Here is a 21,084-nt window from a genome sequence, read left to right on the forward strand (position 1 = left end):
TCTGAAAAAGTATTTTTAGTTTTCTTTTTTATTTGGCATTTTTCATCTTAAGAAACCAGAGGATACAAAATAATTTTCAAAATCTAATGATAAATGTCAAAATGTTTTGACATAATCAAAATCTCAAAATATGCATCTGAGATGCCCTGGGACTAACGCCTTCTTTCCTCTGAATACCTCTATTTGCTATGAACTTAAACAAGCCATATATGCAGGGTGTCAAGTCATAAAATGTGCAGAGAGTTCAATATGTACGATCTGTGGAATTAAAATTCTGGTATATTCTCCCAAAAGTCCTCTATTTATCACTACTTGAGTCAAATGTAAATATGAAAACATTATAATTAAAATGAAAATCGTGAATGAAGCAAGCTGAAACATAAAGGGCACATAAGTAGATAAAGGAATGTTAGAACTTAGCAATCACCCAGTCTGTCCCCTCGTTTTCAGATGGGAAAACAAGAGTTCTTAAAGCTAACGCCTGGAAGCTACAAAGGAGCTGGTGCATCTAAAGCTTGCTGGCATGTTTTGGACACTGCCTGCAAAACCCCCAAACAGGCACGTCCTTTCCGTTGTGCTCAGGGAAATGGCTCGTGCCACCCAGGGGCCAATGGGCCCTCAGAGGGCTTCCTGACACAGCCCTCACTCAGTAGGCGAGGGCTCTGAAGGGGAGGCCGGCCACAGGCCTGAGTGCCCGCAGCCTGGTAGCACAAGCACACAGCCACCAATGAGCGGAAAGCTTGACGAACAATCCTGAACGTGGCTCCATCCCCAGCTCTCCCTCCTCTTTAGACCCCAAGGCAAGTGGAAGAACTGGAAGAGAAGAGCTTTGGAGTCGGACACGCTCACTGCCTTCCCCACCCAGAGCAGCGATGTAGCTAAATCGCAAATGTAAGCCACATGTAATTTTAAATTTGTAGTAGCCACATTGCAAAAGCACAAAGAAACTGGTGAAGTTATTTTTAGTAAGATATTTTATTTAATCCAATGTATCGGATATCATTTTAATATGTAATCAATACAAAGATTAATAAGATCTTTCACACGATAGTTTTCACATCCTTCCCACTGCCAGCACTCTTCCCTCCCGCTCACCCCATTCCAGTGGGGAGGAGCCACAGATAACACAGCCCAGCCTGTGACATCAAAGCCCTGCCACCATGAACTGGCTTAACTTTGTCAGCCTCCCAAATCTGGCCTCCCTATTTCTTGACTCTGCTCCCTGCAATTTATCCCTACATGGTGTGGGCCTGGACATCTGAACGTACCCACCCCTCACTGACTGCCCCCAGCTCCAGAGCTTCTGCAGCGTTTTACCAGGTAAGTATTTTCAGTGGCACTCAAAGTCGGCCCCCGTCTGCTCCGGCACAGTATTGCTCCCTTACCCGTCTCTCTTCTCTTCGCTCTAAGCACCCGGTATTACGGGGGGTGCACTTCCTGGCCACAGCGCGGACAGGCACAAGCCCCAGCCCCTGCCTCCAAAGCAGGCTGTCCTGGCACCGCTTTAACCCACGCCTCAATGCCTCCCGTGTCCGTGTCAGCTAGCCGTGCCCAGCGCAGTCTCAGCTCCTTCATGGCTACCCAGCACACTATTTCTTTCTCTGAAATTTTCTCTACTTACAAATGAGCAAACTCCTACACAAAGCAAGAATGTGAAGGGGTCCAAAATACCCCACCGCAGCATAAAAATTATTTTGAGCTGAAGCCATTTGAGTTTCTGAAACCCCTTATTTGCCTAAAAGCAGACCCCACACCCCCCCACACACACACACAAAGAACTCAATTGTCACATATCCCCTGCCAGGAAGGAACAACCAGTGAAGACTGACTCTTATCACCTACTCTAGAAATCAGCACCACACCCAAACAACGTCTCCTAAGGGCTCATCTTATCTTTCCAAAGGTCATTTGTTCACTTCTTCCCCTATTAAAATGGTTTATAAGCCGCAAATTCTAACCTTCTCCTAAAATCTGTCTTTTCTCTTGCTACTGTGCCTTTTGCCAGGTTTCACTTGCAGGCCCTAAGCACTGAATATTAAAGAGGATAGAAGAAAAGTGTTTCCTCCCCAACAGACTCAAACAAAGGCAGCATTTTTTTAAATTGAAAAGATGTTATTAAAGCATGAGGGCAGTTTCTTAAAAACAAAACCAAATTCCCACATAACTCCTACCACACAGCACAGCAGATGTGCACCCTGCATAGTCCTTCCTGGTCCTTGCACAGAGATAGGTACACACTCTCCTATTCTGCCTTTTTCACATGCATTCCAGAGATTATCTTGTTTCAAAGGTCTGTATAATTAGTTGTACTGACAACACAGTCTACTAAGTCCTGTCCTCTAATAAACCATTTAGACTTTTTAGTGTTTTGCAATAAAAACAATACTACAGTGAATAACATTCTTTATGGTAAACTACAGGATATATTACTGAATGGATGAATGAAATTCCCTGATGTGCCACAACTGCAACTAGTAGTCAGGCACTTTCATAGTTTCTGCTGTGATCAGACAAACTGCTTGGAAAAGGCTCTACACTCCCCAGAGCAACAGAAGTGCACTTGTTACAACCACGCCAGGAAAGGTATTAATCAGTTTTTGCCAACTTAAAAAACAAAAAAAGAGAAGAGGTAATTCATATTTGGGAAAAAAAAGTCAGCTTTAAAATCAAAGAGGTGGGCCGGCCCACAGGTGGTTGGAGCTCCGTGCTCCTAAAGCAAAGGTCGCGGGTTTCATTCCCACATGGGCCAGTGAGCTGCGCCCTCTACAGCTAAGGTTGTGTATAACAGCTCTCCCTAGAGCTGGGCTGCCCTGAGCAGCCGGAGGTTGGCGTGGGCTGCCGTGAGCTGCTGTGAGCAGCCGACCAATGACCAGCAACCGACTGCCTGGGGGGTGGGGGGGTGGGGGGGGCGGAGCGCAAGGCTCATAACACCAGCAGGGGCCCGGGAGCTGTGTCCTACTCAACTAGACTGAGAAACAAGGGCTTGAACCGGAGTGGGGGGAAGGAGAAAGAAGGGGGAGAAACAAAATCCACGAGGAAAGCCAGAAGAGGGGCAGCACACTCACTGGGGATCTCCAGGCTGGGGTGGATGGCGGCCACATTCCTGAGCATGGGCGGCGAGTGCCGCCCATCTACCAGGTCAGACTCAGCGTCCTGAGCTTCTCCGTGAATCACGGCGATTCCCAGTCGCAGGCGCTCGGCAAAAGACTGTGCCCTGGGGAGAACACGAAATAGTTCAAAAAGGATGCGTCACCTGTTTTCTGTTCATGTCTCTGGGAGAAACGTTGAAAGAACATAAATAAAATGTAGTTTCGCAGAAGATTAATGAAAAAAAAGAATAAAATAATCTCAGAGTCTTAGACTCCAGGACAGAGTGTGGAGACATCACGTGACAAACATGTCCCTCTGGCAGCGGGGTGGACCATAGGTGGAGAGCTGGCCCCGCAGGGTCTGCACTCAGCCAGCTGGGGGAGCCTGCGTAAGTCACGTCACCTCCTCTAGGCCTCAGTTTCCTCCTTCGTAATTGCTAATTCTCTACTTAATAGTGAGAACCAAACACATGAGACAAAGTGCATTAAATACTAAGTGTTAAGCCTTGATCTTTTAAGTTTTATTAAGGTATAACTGAGATACAATAAAATGTACATATTTAAACTATACAGTTTCATAAACTCTGATGTTATGTATATATCTGTATTAACATTAGCACAACCAAAACAATGAAAGCCTTTATCACTGCCAAACGTTTCCTCGTACCACTATGTAATTTCTCCTTCTAGCACCAGGCAACCAGTGATCTGCTGGCTATTACCCTAGTTCTACCTTTTCTAGAATTTCATAAGTGGAATTAGAGTATGTATAGTCCTCTCTTGTCTTATTCCGTTCACTCAGCATAAGGCTTTGGAGAGCCGCCCACGGGATACTGTACGTCGACAGGCCATCCCTTTACACTGCTTGTTGATGAACTTTCGCGGTTCCAGCTTTGAGATACGAGGTCAGACAATTAAGTTCACCAACTCATCCTAGAAAAAGTGCCACATACCTCATCGCTGAGCATCACTACGGTCACCTTCGAAGCACTCCCCTTGGGAAGCTATGCACGGACGGCAGCACCTAGTCCACCCTTCAAAGCAATTTTGGAACTACTTCTGGAATGGCCATCAGAGCTGTCATCGTATTACCCTTGATGTCCTGAATGTCATCAAAATGTCTTCCTTTCAATATTTCTTTTATCTTTGGGTAAAGAAAGAAGTCACTGGGGGCCAGATCAGGTGAGTAGCAAGGGTGTTCCAAAACAGGTATTTGTTTACTGGTTAAAAACTCCCTCACAGACAGTGCCCTGTGAGCTGGTACATTGTCGTGATGCAAGAGCCATGAATTATTGGCGAAAAGTTCAGGTCGTCTAACTTTTTCATGCAGCCTTTTCAGCGCTTCCAAATAGTAAACTTGGTTAACTGTCCAGTTGGTACAAATTCATAATGAATAATCCCTCTGATATAAAAACAAGGTTCGCAACATCGTTGCAACAAAGTTATTGAACTTAATTGTCAACCTCCTATTACAAAACTGCTATGGACATCCATGCACAAATGTTTATATGGATTCATGCTTTCTTTCTCTTGGGTAAATATCTAAGAGTAGAATGGCTAGATCATATGGTAGGCATCTATTTAACTCTAAAAAAACAACCAAACTGTTTTCAGAAGTGACCCAGTGAGCAAAGGTATTCAATTGTGGGAAATAATTTTAAAGGAGCTTTTCCGGGAAAAAGACTTTACCCCTACATTTGATTTTGTTCTTTCCCTCTCCAGTGGAGTGGCTTCTCCAGAAAACACTGGCATATGGAACCCTCTCGACCCAAATACCACTGTAAGTCCTGTGCTACTGACACATCAGGTACTGCAGGTCACCTGTGCCTCTCTTAGCACTGCCGCGTTTGTATGTCTCGCGTTTGTATGTCTCGGGGTGTTTTAGCTTCTACAATGTCACCTTGTAACACATACCAATAAGTGGCCTCTGGGATGGATACAATTCTGCTAATAAATTACTGAGTTCTTTGAATAAAAGATGGTAAACAATTAAGAAATATATGTGCTAGTATTTTCAATGCCAGATTTGAAGATCGACAACAAGCAGCCGCCAATCTGGGAGTGAGAAAAGCACTAGATTGGGGTTCCCAAGACATGCAAGGCTTTAGTCAAGCAATATGACTGGTGGTCACAGATCGGAGTTCAAATTAAAAAAAAAGAGGAAAATTAATCATCACTTAATAAATGGAGTTGGCAGATGGAGTTGGCAGACAACCTTTTAAACTATCATCCATAGAATAAAAGTAAGAGACACCAGTGGAAACCACTGAGGTAGAATCAGAATGCTGGATCTGACTAGGGATATGATCGCTGGATGCAAATCCAAGAAGCTCAATCGTGAGCTCCCACCTACCTCTTGGCTGAGGCTGGAGATTTGGCCACAATGACAGCATTCCTGTAATCCGGGATCTGTGACAGACAAGAGATCAAGGATTACTGCCATGTCTCCACAGGCTATTCACACCAACACTCAACAATCCATAAAAAGGAACATTGCAACAGACTAAAAAATGCCATCTGGTCCATTGAAAATTTCCCAAAAAGAGAACAGTTCAAAGTAAATTTCTCCTTTGGAAAATGAAGAAATGCCTACCTAGGAAACAATATTATCAAGCTATGAGCTTCACAGGCTTCTTATAAGAAAAAGCAGGGCTAATCAGTGATTGGGTCATATCTACGTCCCAGCAAATACTGACAATGTGGTATAAAGAACGGGAAGTTGTCATTGCATAGAGGAGGAAGGATACCCATTCAATCTGAATCCAAGATAATTGTCAAATTCCAAATTAGTGCAGTCCAAACAAGTGACTTAACATACCTGTCATATATTGAGGAAGAAAACAATTTGTTAAAGAACAATCAACCCAATGCTGTTTTATAAAGATATTAAGAGCCCTTAAAACATAACTAAAATATCAGTCTGTTCTGGAGTCAGTAAAGTTGAACATTTGAAGTGATCTCTGCTAGTGACAATTATAATTGAAGATATATCCATTATCAATGTCTGAGAGTTTAGAAGACAGAATTGTTTTTAAGCTGAGCAATAGTTTGTTGTTTCCGACTTCACCTTGGCAATATTTTCAATATTTTATGATCTTGAAATTTAATCATAAATGGGGTCAAATATATGGCGATGGAAGGAGAACTGACTCTGGGTGGTGAACACATAATGTGAGATATAGATGATGTATTATAGAAATGTACATCTAAAAATCTATGTAATTTGACTAAATTGTCACCCCAATAAACTTTAATTTAAAAAAAGAAAAAAAAATTTAATCACTTCAATTCATTAAATTATGATTTCATTCTCATATACCCCCAATGCTTTTTTTCATAATTATGCTACATCAAAAAATTTTAATATCAGCACTTAACAGCTAGACCTTGTACAATGCCTAACACATAGGAAGCACTGAATACTTAGTAAACAAACAAAAAACTGATTAATTTGAAGAAGGCTCTATTATAGATATATCCAGCTAACTACATGAATCAGATATCCTTACAGGAAAGCCTAATATATTCAACACTGTCAGTGAGTAAAGTAGCAAGAAATACTTTCATTTAGGCATTTTCGCTAGAAGTCTTTCTAAACTGTTTTATGTACTTCCTTGCCTCATCAAACATCAAACAGCACCAAACCCGGCCAACAGAAGAAATAAACCAGGAAACAATAAAGCAAATGAAAGGAGACTTTAAAAGGAAGGACTCTTTAACAAAAACAAGTCTAATTTTCTCCTCAAAAGTTAAAACAGAAAATCATAGAAAGAACAAGTTGTTATGAAAAAGAATCAAAAAGAAATCTAGGACGTGAAAGGGACTCATAAACTCAGTAGCTGACCTGTCATAGGCACAGCTGAAGAACAAACATGTGAGGTGAGGCCAAGAAATTTTACCACAATGCACTTTATAAGAACACAAAACTTGAAAAAAAAAAAAAAGTTAAGATAATATAGGAACTATATCCAAAATTTTCAACATATAATATGTTCCAAAAGGAACAAATGGGAAAAAAATAAAAATAGAAGAGATGAAATACTCAAATTAAAGGAAAAAACTTCCCAGAGAATAAGAGACTCACTGAGCATTTACTGAGATGAATGGGAAAAAGATCCACCTCACGCACATCATGCTGAAATTATAAAACCACGGTAAAAAGGTAAAACACTATTTTAGATGGGGAAAATTCTGTCCCCTCTCCCCCCAAAGAAACCCACATGAAAAGACGCTCAATCACACTAGAAATCAGGGAAGTAAAAAATTCAAATAAATGTAGTGTTGTTTTACCCATTAAATTGGCAAAATTAAGGGCATGGGGAAACAGGTACTGTCATATGTACGGCTACTGGGAATGTAAATTAATACAGCCCCTTCAGGTAACTGCAATTTTTGTGATATCTATTAATATTAAATTTTCAGAAAATTGCAATTTTTGCAGTATCTATTTAAAAACTTAAAAATGTAGATACTTTCCAATCAAGCAATTCTATTTCTTAATATATCTCAGAAAAATACTCACAGAAGTACCCAGAAAGGTAAGTACAAGAATTTTCAATGCAGCATCACTTAAAATAAATATAATAAAATATTTCAATTTAAAGAATGAAAAAATAAAACCACCTAATATCCAATCAAGAGGGAAATGGTTGAAAAAACTGGCTGTTTTAAACTTGTGCTTTAAACATCTAAACATGTAGCTATTTAAATTGATTCAACTTAAATAAAATGAAAGATTCAGTTCTCCACTCACACTAGGCACATTTCAAAGACTCAACAGTCACCAGCCAGGTCCAGCTACCATACTGGACGGCTGATAGAACATTTTCAGATCACAGAAAGTTCTATTGGACATCGCTGTTCCAAACTAAGGAATAGGAATACGTACTATGTAGCAATTATAACGAAAAGTAAACCTATGTATCTTAGCATGGAAAGACCTCCAGATACCAGCATGGGAAAGGAAAGAACAAGCTGCAGGACGTAAACAATATGTTGATTAAAAAAAAAAAAAGAAAAGAAAATACCCACAAATCAGTATCTACAGCCATGTGTACATAGACAAGGAGGCAAATACAAAGAGAAAGATCTGAAAGGCTACAGGACACAATGCGAGCTGGTAACAAGGACTACCTCTGCAGAGGATTATGTCTATAGCTGAAGGAATACCTGTTGGCTTATTTGATCCTGTTTCATGTAGGAAAAGTAGGTGTCAGAACTACTATATATAAACAAGCATTTCCCTACACTACCATTGCAAACATGAATTTCATTTTTTAGAAAAAGATTACTCATTATCAAGTGGAGGGGAAAAACACACTACGTGTCAAGGAAGTTGACTTCCACACTCTGCGGTAACTTTCCCCTGAACCATTAAGGGACATCATCAGTAGGGCGACTTGTGGAATCGCACAGAAATTGCTCTACACCCCACACGCCTTTGCTATATCCCCTACCCTTGGCCCTGGTTTTCTATTTCCTGCCATATCTCTTTTCTGTGATAATGAGAGTGGGTTGATATAAAAACACTAAGAACACAGGGGTTGGGGAGGAGGAAGCAACTTAATCAGAAACAGGGTAACTCTAGAAGTTCCTATTTTAAACATTGATGAAATAAGATGGGCTTTCTCCATACACAACGAAAACGTAGTCCTCTTCATAATTTCCTTTAAAAATCCTGGTACAGATCAATGAAGTCCTGATACATGCTACAATGTTGATGAACCTCAAAAGCATTACATTAAGTGAAAGAAGCCAAACAAAAAAGGTCACATATTGTAGGATTCCATGTATATGAAATATCCAGAATAGGCAAATCCACAGAGACAGAATGCAGATTAGCGGTTGCCAGGAGCTGGAGGAAAGGAGGAATGGGGAGTGATTACTTAATGAGTACAGAGTATTCTTCTGGATCCGACCAAAAAGTTTCAGAACTAGATAGAGGGGAGGGGTGCACAACATTGTGAAAGTAGTAAAAACCACTAAATTGTTTGTGTTAAAATGGCATGTGAATTTCACCTCAATGAGAAAAATTTTAATGTCTGCTTATTAAGACTCCCTAAAAAACATTAAAAGACAAGTTACAAAATGAGAGATACATGTGAAACAAATACTAACATATGGCTAGAATCAAGAATTTAAAAAAGAATGCCTATAGCTCACAAAGAAACAAAATCACTGAAGACAAAAGGCATTAAGCACCTTTTCACAAAAGAGGAAACATTTAAGAGATGTTCAACTTCTTAAGTCATCGGAGAGAGATACCCATCCAAGTGACAAGATTTCATATCATGGCCATTCAACTGGCAAAATTTTTTAGTTTTGATAATGTAAGTATTTAAGCAAAAATGGATCCACAGGATATCTAATTCATTGCTGGTGGGAACGTAAGTTGGCATAACTGCTTTGAAAAAATTAAACACTCACACACCATACAACGTAGCAATTCCACCCTCGTATAACCAAGATCCACTTTTGCTTACGTAGCACAGGAGACACACAGGAATGTTCACAGGAGCACCACGACAACAGCAAAAACCCTACGAATGAACCGTGAGGACAGCTGCAGTGACTATCCTCATGAGTCAAAATGGATGAACTGTGACACACAACATGGACGAATTTTAACCAATGTAAAGTCAAATGAAAAATTCCCAAAAGACTACAGTTTGATTCCTTTCTATAAAGTTTTAATATATACATATATTGCTTTTGTCTTTGAATAACATTATATCTGAATAATATAAAACGATATAAAAAGGAAATTGGGAGAAAGATGACACAAGAGTCAGGATGATGGTTCCCTCGGGTGGGAGGAGGCAGGGGGACGGGGCAACGAAGGACCACAAGAGCAGATGTAAGTTATTATGACGATATTAGATTACTTGCTGGGCAGTAGGATCATGGATGGTGACTGCTACGGATGGACGGACAGAGAGGTAAGGTGGACAGGTGGATACATAAAAGAGGGCCAGGACCACACATGGACCAATGACAGTGAGTTGTCATGATCACGACTAGTCCAATTCTAAGTACCTGAGTCCAAAAGAAGAAAAAGCAATCTTAAGAGCTTTGCAAAAGACATAAATTACAGATTAAGAATTTTAAAATATACTTGAGTTACATTTATAAAGTCAGTAATACTTTAAGCAGAATATATCAAGTTTTTGTTTTTTTTTTTTAAAAGATTTTATTGGGGAAGGGGAACAGGACTTGATTGGGGAACAGTGTGTACTTCCAGGACTTTTTTCCAAGTCAAGTTGTTGTCCTTTCAATCTTAGTCGTGGAGGGTGCCGCTCAGCTTCAAGTTGTTGTTCTTTCAGGCTTAGTTGTGGAGGGCGCAGCTCAGCTCCAGTTGCCGTTGCTAGTTGCAGGGGGCGCAGCCCACCATCCCCTGCGGGAGTCGAACCGGCAACCCCGTGGTTGAGAGGACACGCTCCAACCAACTGAGTCATCTGGGAGGCAGCTCAGCTCAAGGTGCCGTGCTCAATCCCAGCTGCAGGGGGTGGAGCCCACCATCCCTTGCGGGACTCAAGGAATGGAACTGGCAACCTTGTGGTCCAGAGCCCACTGGCCCATGTGGGAATTGAACCCGCAGAGTTGGGAGTTAGGAGCACAGAGCTCCAACCGCCTGAGCCACCGGGCCGGCCCAGAATATATCAAGTTTTAATCCTTTATGGACAGCCCAAGGAAATAGAAATGTCTTTCAACCTTAAACAGAAAGTTAAAATAAGACAGTTTGAGCTAGCTCACCTCTTCTTGAATATACTGTAGTAAGAAAGGAGATGCTCTTAAATTATCAACAGGAATATTGAAGAAGCCCTGAATTTCCTTCTGGTGTAAATCCATAGTAATAAGATGAGTCAGACCTTTCAAAATAGAGCAGACACAAACATATAAATAGTTTAATAAGCAGTTGTACTGTATGAAGTGTAATAGAAACTAGGATATTAAAAAATTGGTCTCATCAAAAAAACTCAGCATCTTTATTTCTCGGATACTTTAGTACAAGATTGTAAGACGATAGAAAAAAATATCTATATCTATATTGATATAGATAGATACGTATATCTGTCCCCAGTTCCTGGCACAGGGCTCCTGAAACCCTTGTAAGTTCCTAAGTGATAAAAGCACTAGGTGCTTCTCTTGTTCTGATGAGGAGACTCTGGGTGTCTGCTGGGTGGGAGCTGGTCACCAGGAGACCAAGCCATGATTAGAAGCTGGAATTGTCAGCTCCACACCCCAACCACTTCTCCAGAGAGGGGAGCGGTCTGGAAATGGAGTTAATGATCGATCGTACCTACGTGAGGAAGCCTCCGTAAAGCCCAACAGCACGGGGTTCGGAGAGCTTCCAGGTCAGTGAACAGGTGGAGGTGCTGGGAGAGTGGCACTCCCCGAGCGGGCATGGGAGCTCCGTGCCCTTTCTTCCCACATATGTTGCCCCTACACATCTCTTCCATCTGGATGTTCATCTGTAGCTTTCATTATTATCTTTTTGTAATAAACTGGTAAACAGTAAGCAAACCGTTTTCCTAAGTTCTGTGAGCTGCTCTAGTAACTTAATCGAACCCAAGGAGGGGATGGTGGGAACCTCAGATTTCTAGCTAATGAGTCAGAAAGAAGGACAGGTGACAAGTTGAACTTGTGATTGGCATCTGAAAGGGAGCGCTGTTTTGTGGGGCTGAGCCCTTAACCTGTGGGATCCAACACTATCTCCAGGTAGATAGTGTCAAAAAGTTACCTTATAGGACACCCAGCTGATGTCTCGGAGAATTGCTAGGGTTAGGGGAAAACTCCTACACATTTGGTGACCAGGAGCGTCAGAAGTGAAGTGTCCTGTATGAGTGGCAAATGAGACATGCAGGAGGTAGAGAACTGCAATTTTCCCTACCCGGATGGGAAAGACTGGGTGGTTTTTCTTACACAGAAATGCATGATTTTCACAATTTAAAGTCTTAAAATAGCAAAGATAATAGGAATAAAGGAATATTTCTGATAATTATATTACAGCAAGTTACAGCTCCTTGAGCTTTCCTGAATAGGCATAGCAAAGCCATATTAAGACAAATATTGTCTTAAATTATTAAGACAAACTGCACAGGCCTGCAATTGGAGAAAATGAAGAACCATCATCCATGGCTCATTCAAGGATATTTGAAATGATCACTATAAAAGTATGAGGAAAACGCAATTGGAAAAATTTTAAAAAGCAAAACTTTCCTAAAACAGCAGGAAGTAAGCCTAATGGCCCACTCAGGATCAAGGCTAGAAGAGAGGCAGAACCTTTCTGGAAGGTTCTATGTACAGAGTTTTCAACAGGATATGCTTGTGAAGTTGCTGGGGTTTGGGTTTTATCAAGTTTTGTTTTATTTCTGCCTTCTTTGAAATGCTACAATAGAAAATTTATCCTATAGGCAGTGTCTGTGTTAAAAAGTAGTGATCCTTTTACCTGTGCCAATGCTGTGACATGTGCCTTCTACAATCACAGACACACGCTCTCATATACATCCACAACACCTCTGAAGGTAATTTAGAAACAAGTGGGAGGCACTGTGAAAATGCACAACACAAAATAACACATATGGTTTGCAAAATATCCCAATCTGTCCTGGGAAAGGGAAGAGGCTAAAATAAACGTAGTTGCTGTGTTAGAATAGTTGGTTCTGATGCCTTCTCCCCTTTTAAAAATGACTTACTACGATTATAACTTGTGAATTCAATATAATTTTTTAAACAAAGAATTTAGGAAAAACTAAGTTGCTTCTTGTTACCTTTGTGTTTTCAGGAGTTGGGAACAAGAGCGAATTCTCTGCACTGCTTTCTCATTATCTTTAAAAGCTGTATCGCTATTTTTCCCTGTTCAGCGCTCTAATTTAGTTAAAACAATGCTTTACAATTTCTAAGGTGAAAATAAAACTGCCAGGCCCTCAATTAATTATCAAATGTCTGCCATCCTTACCAGCTTTGCACATCATTGAAGCCAGCAATTTAGAAACAATGGAGCCTCTTTTTCTCATCTTGCACTGTTTGCTGTACGGGAAGTAGGGAATCACGCCGATGATGCTTTTGGCGCAGGAGGTCTTACATGCATACACCATAATCAGGAGCTCCATGATGGTGGTGTTCACGTCCCTGTGACCCAAGAGACAGGAATCCCAGCGAGGAAGTTAGACGCCTGATAAAATCTCCCTGCTCCAACAAAGTGGCAGCAATGAGCTCCTCACGCCTCTACGCGACTTATGGCTCAAGGCGCGAAAAAGAAACAATTCCTCTGTTCTCAGGCCTCCCTCAGCTCACCCACATTCCCTCTCAGCCCACAATCCTACTTCCTTTTCCACGGAGAGAACTTGGAACAGAGCTTCCAGACTCCCACCACCCCACGATCTGCATCCTGCAAGCCTGCCTGCCCCCCGCCATCAGTGAAAGATGGATTTCCCATGCCACACTTACTCTAAAATCAGCCCTCCAAATTACACACTAAGTCCCACCCCCTCTTGCCTACCAGGAGATATTACCTAGCAATTCTCCCCGCTTGTCTCCATCATCAGCTTGTCACTACACTCCCACGGATCACACCCAGCAGCCTATGAACACGGTTATTTCTCCCATTAAAATCAACAACCGGTGACCACTTTCCCCAGTGCCCCATTCTTTGCTCCCCTGTGTAGCACACCTCAAGAGAGTTGCCTACACTCGCTACCTCCAATTCATCGAGTCTCGTTCTCTCCCCAGCACGTTCCAATCCAGGTCATCAGTGACCTCCACGTGGCTGAATCACACCGTCAATTCTGTCTCCTGACCCATCGGCAGCGCCACACACGGCTGCTCCCCGATGAGCCCTGCTACACAGGCTCACTGGGTTCCAGGACTCCCTAACTGTTCTCCTGCCCTAGGTGGTTTCTTTTCCTGCTTCCTCTTCTCCCCAACTTCTTGTCCTAACACTCATTCACTTGTCCTCTTCTATCTCCCCTCATCTCTTGGGCGTCTTGTCTCATTTTATAAATGCTGGAGACTCTCAAATGTATAGCTCCAGTACAAGATTTTCAACTCCAGTCTGACAAATTCAACTGCTACTGGACCATTCCACTTGAATGTCTGTTAAGACATCTCAAAACTTAACATATTCCAGCTGAACTGCTCTTTGCCCCCAAAAGCCTGCTTCATTATAAAACCTTTGCCATCTGTTGATGGCAATACTGTTCCCTGTTTATTCACAACAAAAACCTGAGGCATCTTCGCTGCTCTCCTATCTGGAAGCTGAGTGTCTCACCCCACCACCACTGCACTAGGGCCTTGCCACTCTCGCCCCTCAACCAGGTGACGGCGACAGACTGCTACCACAGGTCTCTCTGCCCACCCCCCACCCCCAGTCCCCTGTCCACACAGCATCCATCTAGAGATTAAAATGAAAGTCAGATCATGCAGCCCACTGCTCAAGATCTAGCAATGGTTTGCCATTTGGCCCACGGCCCTATAGTGGCTCCCAGAACCCCTTCATGACCTGCCCCTCACCCCACTTCTCGGCTGTCCACTCCTACTCCAAAATGAAGGAGAATTAAGGAGATGGTTTTGGCTAGAGGAATAAAAAACTGACAAAAGGTAGGGGCGGAATAATGTGTTGAAATAAACAAAAATAAGCAAAAGGAAATAGAAGAACCTGAAAACGGGAAGGATTACAGGGCACACATCTGAAGTCCTGAATTCTAAGTCCAATTTGGCCTTCACTGCTTATTTATCCCCTTGGGTAACGCACACAGCCTCTCTGATTTATCCAAATGGACTCACACTTGTTTCTGGGGAGATAAAAGGACTGAAAACATGGAAGAGCCAGAAGCAGCATAAGTTGTTCTGTGCTCTGCAATTTCCCCACCCTGATGCTGGAAGGGCGAATGGGGGTTCTGTTACCACCAAGAACCTCTACTCCAACATAGGAACACCCCCCGCCTCGGCGTTCTCTGTTTCTCTTTCTGTGGTTTGTTACCCACAAGCAACCACGGTAGGAAAATAGTAAGTGGAAAACTCCAGAAAGAAACAATTCCTAAGTTTTAAATTGCACGCCATTCTGAGTAGCATGATGCAATCTCTCACCATCCTGCTGTGTCCCATCTGGGACCTGAATCGTCCCATATCTATGCTGTATATGATACCTGTCCGTTAGTCACTTAGTAAGCCATCTTAGTTATCATCAGTTATCAGAGAGAGAGAGAGAGAGAGAGAGAAAGAGAGAAAGAGAGAGAGAGAGAGAGAGAGAGAGAGACCACATTTACATAACTTTTATTACAGTGTATCATTATAATTTTTCTATTTTATTATTGGTTATCATTCTCTTACTGTGCCTAATTTGTAAAGTAAACTTTATCATAGGTATGTGTATATACGGAAAAACATAGTATATATAGGGTTCACTACTCTCCACAGTTTTAGGCATCCACTGAGTCTTGGACAGTATCCCCCATGGATAAGGGGGGCCTACTATAACTGGTTACGTCCACCCTTCAAGAACACTGAAAGACCACATAAAAGTCAGCAAGCAGTTAAGTCAGAAAAATTAGCAGAGTGATAGATACCAATTTTAAAATTATCTTAATTCTTCCTATCTAGCTAGTTCTTTTTTTTTTTTTTAAAGATTTTAGTGGGGTAGGGGAACAGGACTTTATTGGGGAACAGTGTGTTTTGCCCAGGTCCCATCAGCTCCAAGTCAAGTTGTTGTCCTTTCAATCTTAGTTGTGGAGGGTGTAGCTCAGCTCCAGGTCCAGTTGCCGTTGTCCAATCTTAGTTGCAGGGGGTACATCCCTTGCGGGAGTTGAACCGGCAACCCTGTTGGCCAGAGCTCACGCTCTAACCGACTGGGATACCCTTCTGGCCCCCAACCAGCTCTTATTGTTCTAAACACTCACGCCCAACTGAAATCCAGAAAGGAGTAACACTTCTGCTAGATAAGTACCTACTTTGAAACAGTTTGGATGATGAAAACATCTTTTCCCCTCACAGACTCTTGAATTTGTACTCTTGTTTCTGGCAGGAAACGGAAATAAGAGGGGTGGGGTAAAGAAGGCATATGATTTATATTTTTAAAACCACATAAAAAAATGTGCATCATTCCCCATGTTATAAAATACAGAAACTGAAACTAGTACCGTTTTAGATGCTACAAAAGGGTAACAAGCATACTGCCATTAGTCACACTTTTTTATACAGTTAGTTACATGATAGCTTTAAGATGGAATTACATTTCTGACTTGAAACCAGTAAACCTACCCTTCTCCCTTCTTGTAAGCACTGAACCACTCTGAACATAAGTATCTTTGTAGGAAATAATATATTCATTCACTCAACCAGCAATAATTAAGAACTTATAGGCACAAAATGTTACCATAATGTAAGAGTAAAAAGATAAATAAGGTCCAATATCCCTACTCTCAAAAAACTGTAATTAGTCACAACGAAACAATTAGACAAATCCAAAATGGAACAAGACAACCTCTTCAAAACGTCGATGTCATGGGAAGAAGAAAGAAAAGGTGAGGGATTGTTCTAGATTAGAAGAAACAAAGGAGACATGAGAGACACATTGCTTGAACCAGGAATCCTACTTTGAAAAAACAACCCAGCTATAAAAGGCTCTTTAGGACAGCCAGGGAAATGTGAATATAGACTAGATATTAGATGATTAGAGAATTATCATTAATACCTTTAAATGTGATATTGGTAGTGTATTTACATAGGATAAAGTCCTTATTCTTAGGAAATGCATGATCAAGTATTCAGAAGTGAAGTGTCTTGACATCTGCAACTTACTTCTACACGTACATACTCATATAGCAAAATGTTACCTGTCAACTCTAGGTGGTAGATACACACATGGGTGTTCATTGTACCATTCTTTCAACTTTTTTATATGTTTGAACGTTTTCATTAAAAATATTGGGGGGGAAGAAAAACGTGTTTACAAAGGCACGTGGCACCATGGGAAGAACATGAGTTTTAGAGTCACCGAGATCTGGATTCGAGTCTTGACCCTGCTATCTCTGGGACGTCCTAACATCCTCCCTGATCTCTGTTCTTCAGAACCTGTAACAGGAAGGAATCCACAAACGCAAGTTCCCTCCTTCCTTGCCAGCAGACACCAAGCATTTTCTCTCCCCTTCTTCATGAACCTGGAGTGTGGACCAACCTACTCCTGAGCTGCCCGCCGCCAGCACCAGCACTCCCTTCCAGACAAAGGACACCATCCAACTCCCTTTAGCAGCAGAATCGTCTCCAACGCTCCCTGCCTGTTTTCTTCAATTACACTTTTTTCCTACTGAAGCCACATGGGGCAACTTGGAAGACTGGAAAGGAGGCAGTAATGGAAAAATAAATGGGGGAATAGAAAATTTGTGCCTTTTCATCAAAGTCTCTTGTAAGTTTCATAATATTTAAGTATTTGATAAAATCCTACTGTGGAAAAGGAGAAGGAACTAATATTTACTGAGTACCTACTATATCATGTGCCAAGAACTGTGTCAGGCACACAAATTATCCATTGAATCCTCAAACAGCCCTAATTATTTGCAGTTTAGAAAGGTTAAATAACTTGTCAGGAATGAGATGTCTGACTCTCAAGCCCATGCAAGCTGCCCATTGCCCCCACTAGAATAATTTAAAATATCCACTACTACTAAGGAGTCCCCATAACATTTCACATAACATGTGAAAACCTGCAGGGATTGTGTCTGAGAAAGACAAAGGGGTGTGAGGTGTCTATACTCGAAACCTAACCTAATCCACTCTCCAATTACAAAGGATAAATAACACACGCTTTTTACAACAACTTGGGATGTTTATGCAATGACATAAATCAACTAGCAAAAAGCACTTCTTAAGAAGATTTCATGAAATCTAACCCATAGCAGTTTACACAGAGGTAAAGAATAACAACTAATATTGTGGCCACACAAGATTTACTCATCCAGCCTAAGGTGACATAAGTTCAACCAACAACCGAGCTAATGTTTCCATTCATGTTCTGGTTCATGTACCTGCGCAGTTTTGATTCAACGAGATCTAAGCCCCCCAGGTGGTATGACCTGCCCCAGGGCTCTGTGTCGAGCTGGTATGAGCGGGAGCTAAACACCACTTTCACCCACCTTGCCTGCCTGACTTCCTGCTAATGGACCTAACTGGACACTGAGTCTAGCTGTTGCAGGTGTGGAGGATGGAGGACGGAGCCAGTACGTCACATTCCGCACACAGATCAACATTGCGCGTGTCAAAGATAGCTCACCTCGGTTAGGTTCCTGGTAAACCTGCACTTTGCCCAACTCCACCCCCAGCCGCCTAGAGAAGAGAAAGGGGGAAAAAGCTGAAAAGGTAACGGCACAGACTCAACAACTTCACTATTTAAGGATAATTCATAAACTGATAAAAATGAAACAGAGGCATTCTTATCATAAAACTTAAAGTTAGTATTAAATTGTACTGTCATTCCTTTACCTAACCCCTCACCCCCACCCAACACCTTCCCAAGACGGTCTACGTACCCTGCTGCCTGCCTCACTGACTGTTTCCTCGTGCCCCCTATACCCCAGCCATGTTCCTGAGACACCCAACCCCTCCTGCCACACAGCACAGGACGTGGCACCTGCTGCTCCCTCTGCCTGGAGGGCTCTGCCCCCAGACCTTCACTCAGGGACTCATTCGGGTTTCTCAATTCACATATGATCCTTCAGTTTAACAGGACACCTGAGCATCCAAGCTAAGCCCTCACCCTTCCTTTCACTGCTTTTTTCATAGCCTTTATCACCATCTGAAATTATCTTGTTTATCATGCTGACTTGCTTCTTGTCTGGACCCCTAAATGTAAGAAAGAAGGATCATGACTGGCTGTTTATCCCTAATATCTAGATCAAGGCTTAGTACACAGTAAGAGTTCAATATTTATTGAATAAATAACTAAAATTATGCTAAATTATAATCCATAAACTATTTCCATATAGTATCCACTTCACTGTTCTTTATATTCAAATAATTCTATACATATGTAGCACCTAATACAATCCCTGACACCCCTGAGGCAGTCAATAAACGCCTGCTGAATGAATGTGTGGAAAGGTGAGCCTTACTCTGTAGGTGGTAGGCAGATTAACTAGAAAGTACCTGCTGATTGCAAGCTTAACAATCAGTGCTAATCCAATTATCAAATTTAAAACGTCACATAATGAACACAGATTTTAATGGTATGATTAGAACTCACTCAGCAATTTTCTTTGAAAGCTCCATACAAGATGAATTAGAATTTGCTGAAAACAACACCAGACCTCCTTTGGTTATGTTCATCTTGGTTTCTAATTCAGGTGGCGCCACACAAAACATCAAACCTTCTTGGTTTTCCAATTCTCAGATCCTATAAAATATATCAAAAACTGCCAAGTGATACTAAATACACTTGAATGGATTTTTTTTTTAACAGCACATTATTTCAGCTGAAGGAAATCAGTTTTCACCATAATAGAATCTTTTAAATTAAACATATATAGACAAATAAAAAGTCCATTTAGATTTTAGGTTCCAAATTTATGGAAATACGTTATCATGATTTAATTAGTTTTCATGACCTGGGAATAAATGATAAACTTACAAGAAAGGCAGAGCTGACGAGCTCAGTGCTTTACTGTTTGCTGCTTCAAGTCAATTATGGACCGACCACCTCCTTTTGTGCTCTGACAACAAAATTCTTCCTGGATTAACACACAGAAAAATGGCAGAGCCATTAGCAAGGACATGGACTGATCGATCCTTAAACAAGAAATAAATGACCCATCTCTGCCCAGCTTTTCCTGTAGTATCTATTCACCATAACACCTCCCCCGGCCTTGCAGCTGTCTCTCAGATGCCCTGAGTCATGTCTAAAACTGACGTGGTCATCTGCATTTTCCTCAACTGGAACACAAGGTTGACCATGTCATAAGCTTGCAGAAAAGCGAAGCGACCTTCCAAATGATGGGCAACAGTACACAAACAGAAAGTCATCGGAGCCGAGGGCTGAAGCCCACTGGCCGTTAACGTGCTCTTCTACTTTCCGCTCTCTGGGCTGAGCGGCTGCAACAGCCAGTCTAGCAGGTCATGCGGGGGGGCACCTTCCCAGCAAGGCCCCGCACTTCTGCAGTTGTGCGTTTCCTTGGGATGGCTCTGGGAAGGCTGGTGGAGAATAAGAACCGGCTGAAGCCAAGCACACCTTTCCTGTTAGTCCTAAATTGTAATTACACAGGTAACACACAAACACATCCTCCTTGTGAAAAAACCAAACAGCAGAAACATGATAGTTGAGGCTCCAGGCACCAGCCCCCACCCCACACCCCCCACACGCACCTTCCCAGTTCTTGGTAGGTGGGCATTGACAGCATCAGGCTTTTTCTCACATTCACAAACTTGACCCCCACAAAATAAAACGTACAAAAAATACACTTCTACATTTTTCTGAAAAGGACATACAGATGGCAAACAGACATATGAAGAAATGCTCAACCTCGCTAACCATCAGAGAAATGCAAATAAAAACCACAATGAGATACCACCTCACCCCAGTCAGAATGGCTATCATCAATAAATCAACAAACAACAAGTGCTGGCGCGGATGTGGAGAAAAGGGAACGCTTGTGCACTGTTGGTGGGATTGCAGACTGGTGCAGCCGCTATGGAAAACAGTATGGAGGTATCTCAAAATTCTGAAAATGGAACTACCTTATGATCCAGTAATTCCACTCCTAGGTATCTATCCGGAGAAATCCAGAACTTCAATTCAAAAATCTCTATGCACTCCTATGTTTATTGCAGCACTATACACAATAGCTAAGACATGGAAACAACCAAAATGCCCATCGGTAGATGACTGGATTAAGAAACTGTGGTACATTTATACAATGGAGTATTATGCAGCCATAAGGAAGAAAGAAATCTTACCATTTGCAACAACATGGATGGATCTAGAGAACATTATGTTAAGTGAAATAAGTCA

At 41.8% G+C, this 21,084-nt stretch overlaps 1 protein-coding gene across 1 annotated transcript in view; it reads right to left on the minus strand.

The window, feature by feature from the left end:
• PRPSAP2 (phosphoribosyl pyrophosphate synthetase associated protein 2) overlaps positions 1-21,084 on the minus strand; it is a 44,928-nt gene that overhangs the window by 12,223 nt on the left and 11,621 nt on the right. The window contains exons 2-9 of the mRNA XM_033090433.1: positions 19,708-19,807; positions 19,324-19,473; positions 18,355-18,407; positions 16,037-16,103; positions 13,048-13,220; positions 10,842-10,957; positions 5,443-5,498; positions 3,066-3,214 (exon numbers count right to left, since the gene is read on the minus strand). Of these exons, the coding sequence (XP_032946324.1) occupies positions 3,066-3,214; positions 5,443-5,498; positions 10,842-10,957; positions 13,048-13,220; positions 16,037-16,103; positions 18,355-18,407; positions 19,324-19,442 (733 nt within the window). The 5' untranslated portion in view covers positions 19,443-19,473; positions 19,708-19,807. The remainder of the gene's footprint in view (positions 1-3,065; positions 3,215-5,442; positions 5,499-10,841; positions 10,958-13,047; positions 13,221-16,036; positions 16,104-18,354; positions 18,408-19,323; positions 19,474-19,707; positions 19,808-21,084) is intronic.

This window comes from Rhinolophus ferrumequinum, chromosome 21, assembly GCF_004115265.2.
Source record: "Rhinolophus ferrumequinum isolate MPI-CBG mRhiFer1 chromosome 21, mRhiFer1_v1.p, whole genome shotgun sequence".
Lineage (NCBI taxonomy): Eukaryota > Metazoa > Chordata > Mammalia > Chiroptera > Rhinolophidae > Rhinolophus > Rhinolophus ferrumequinum.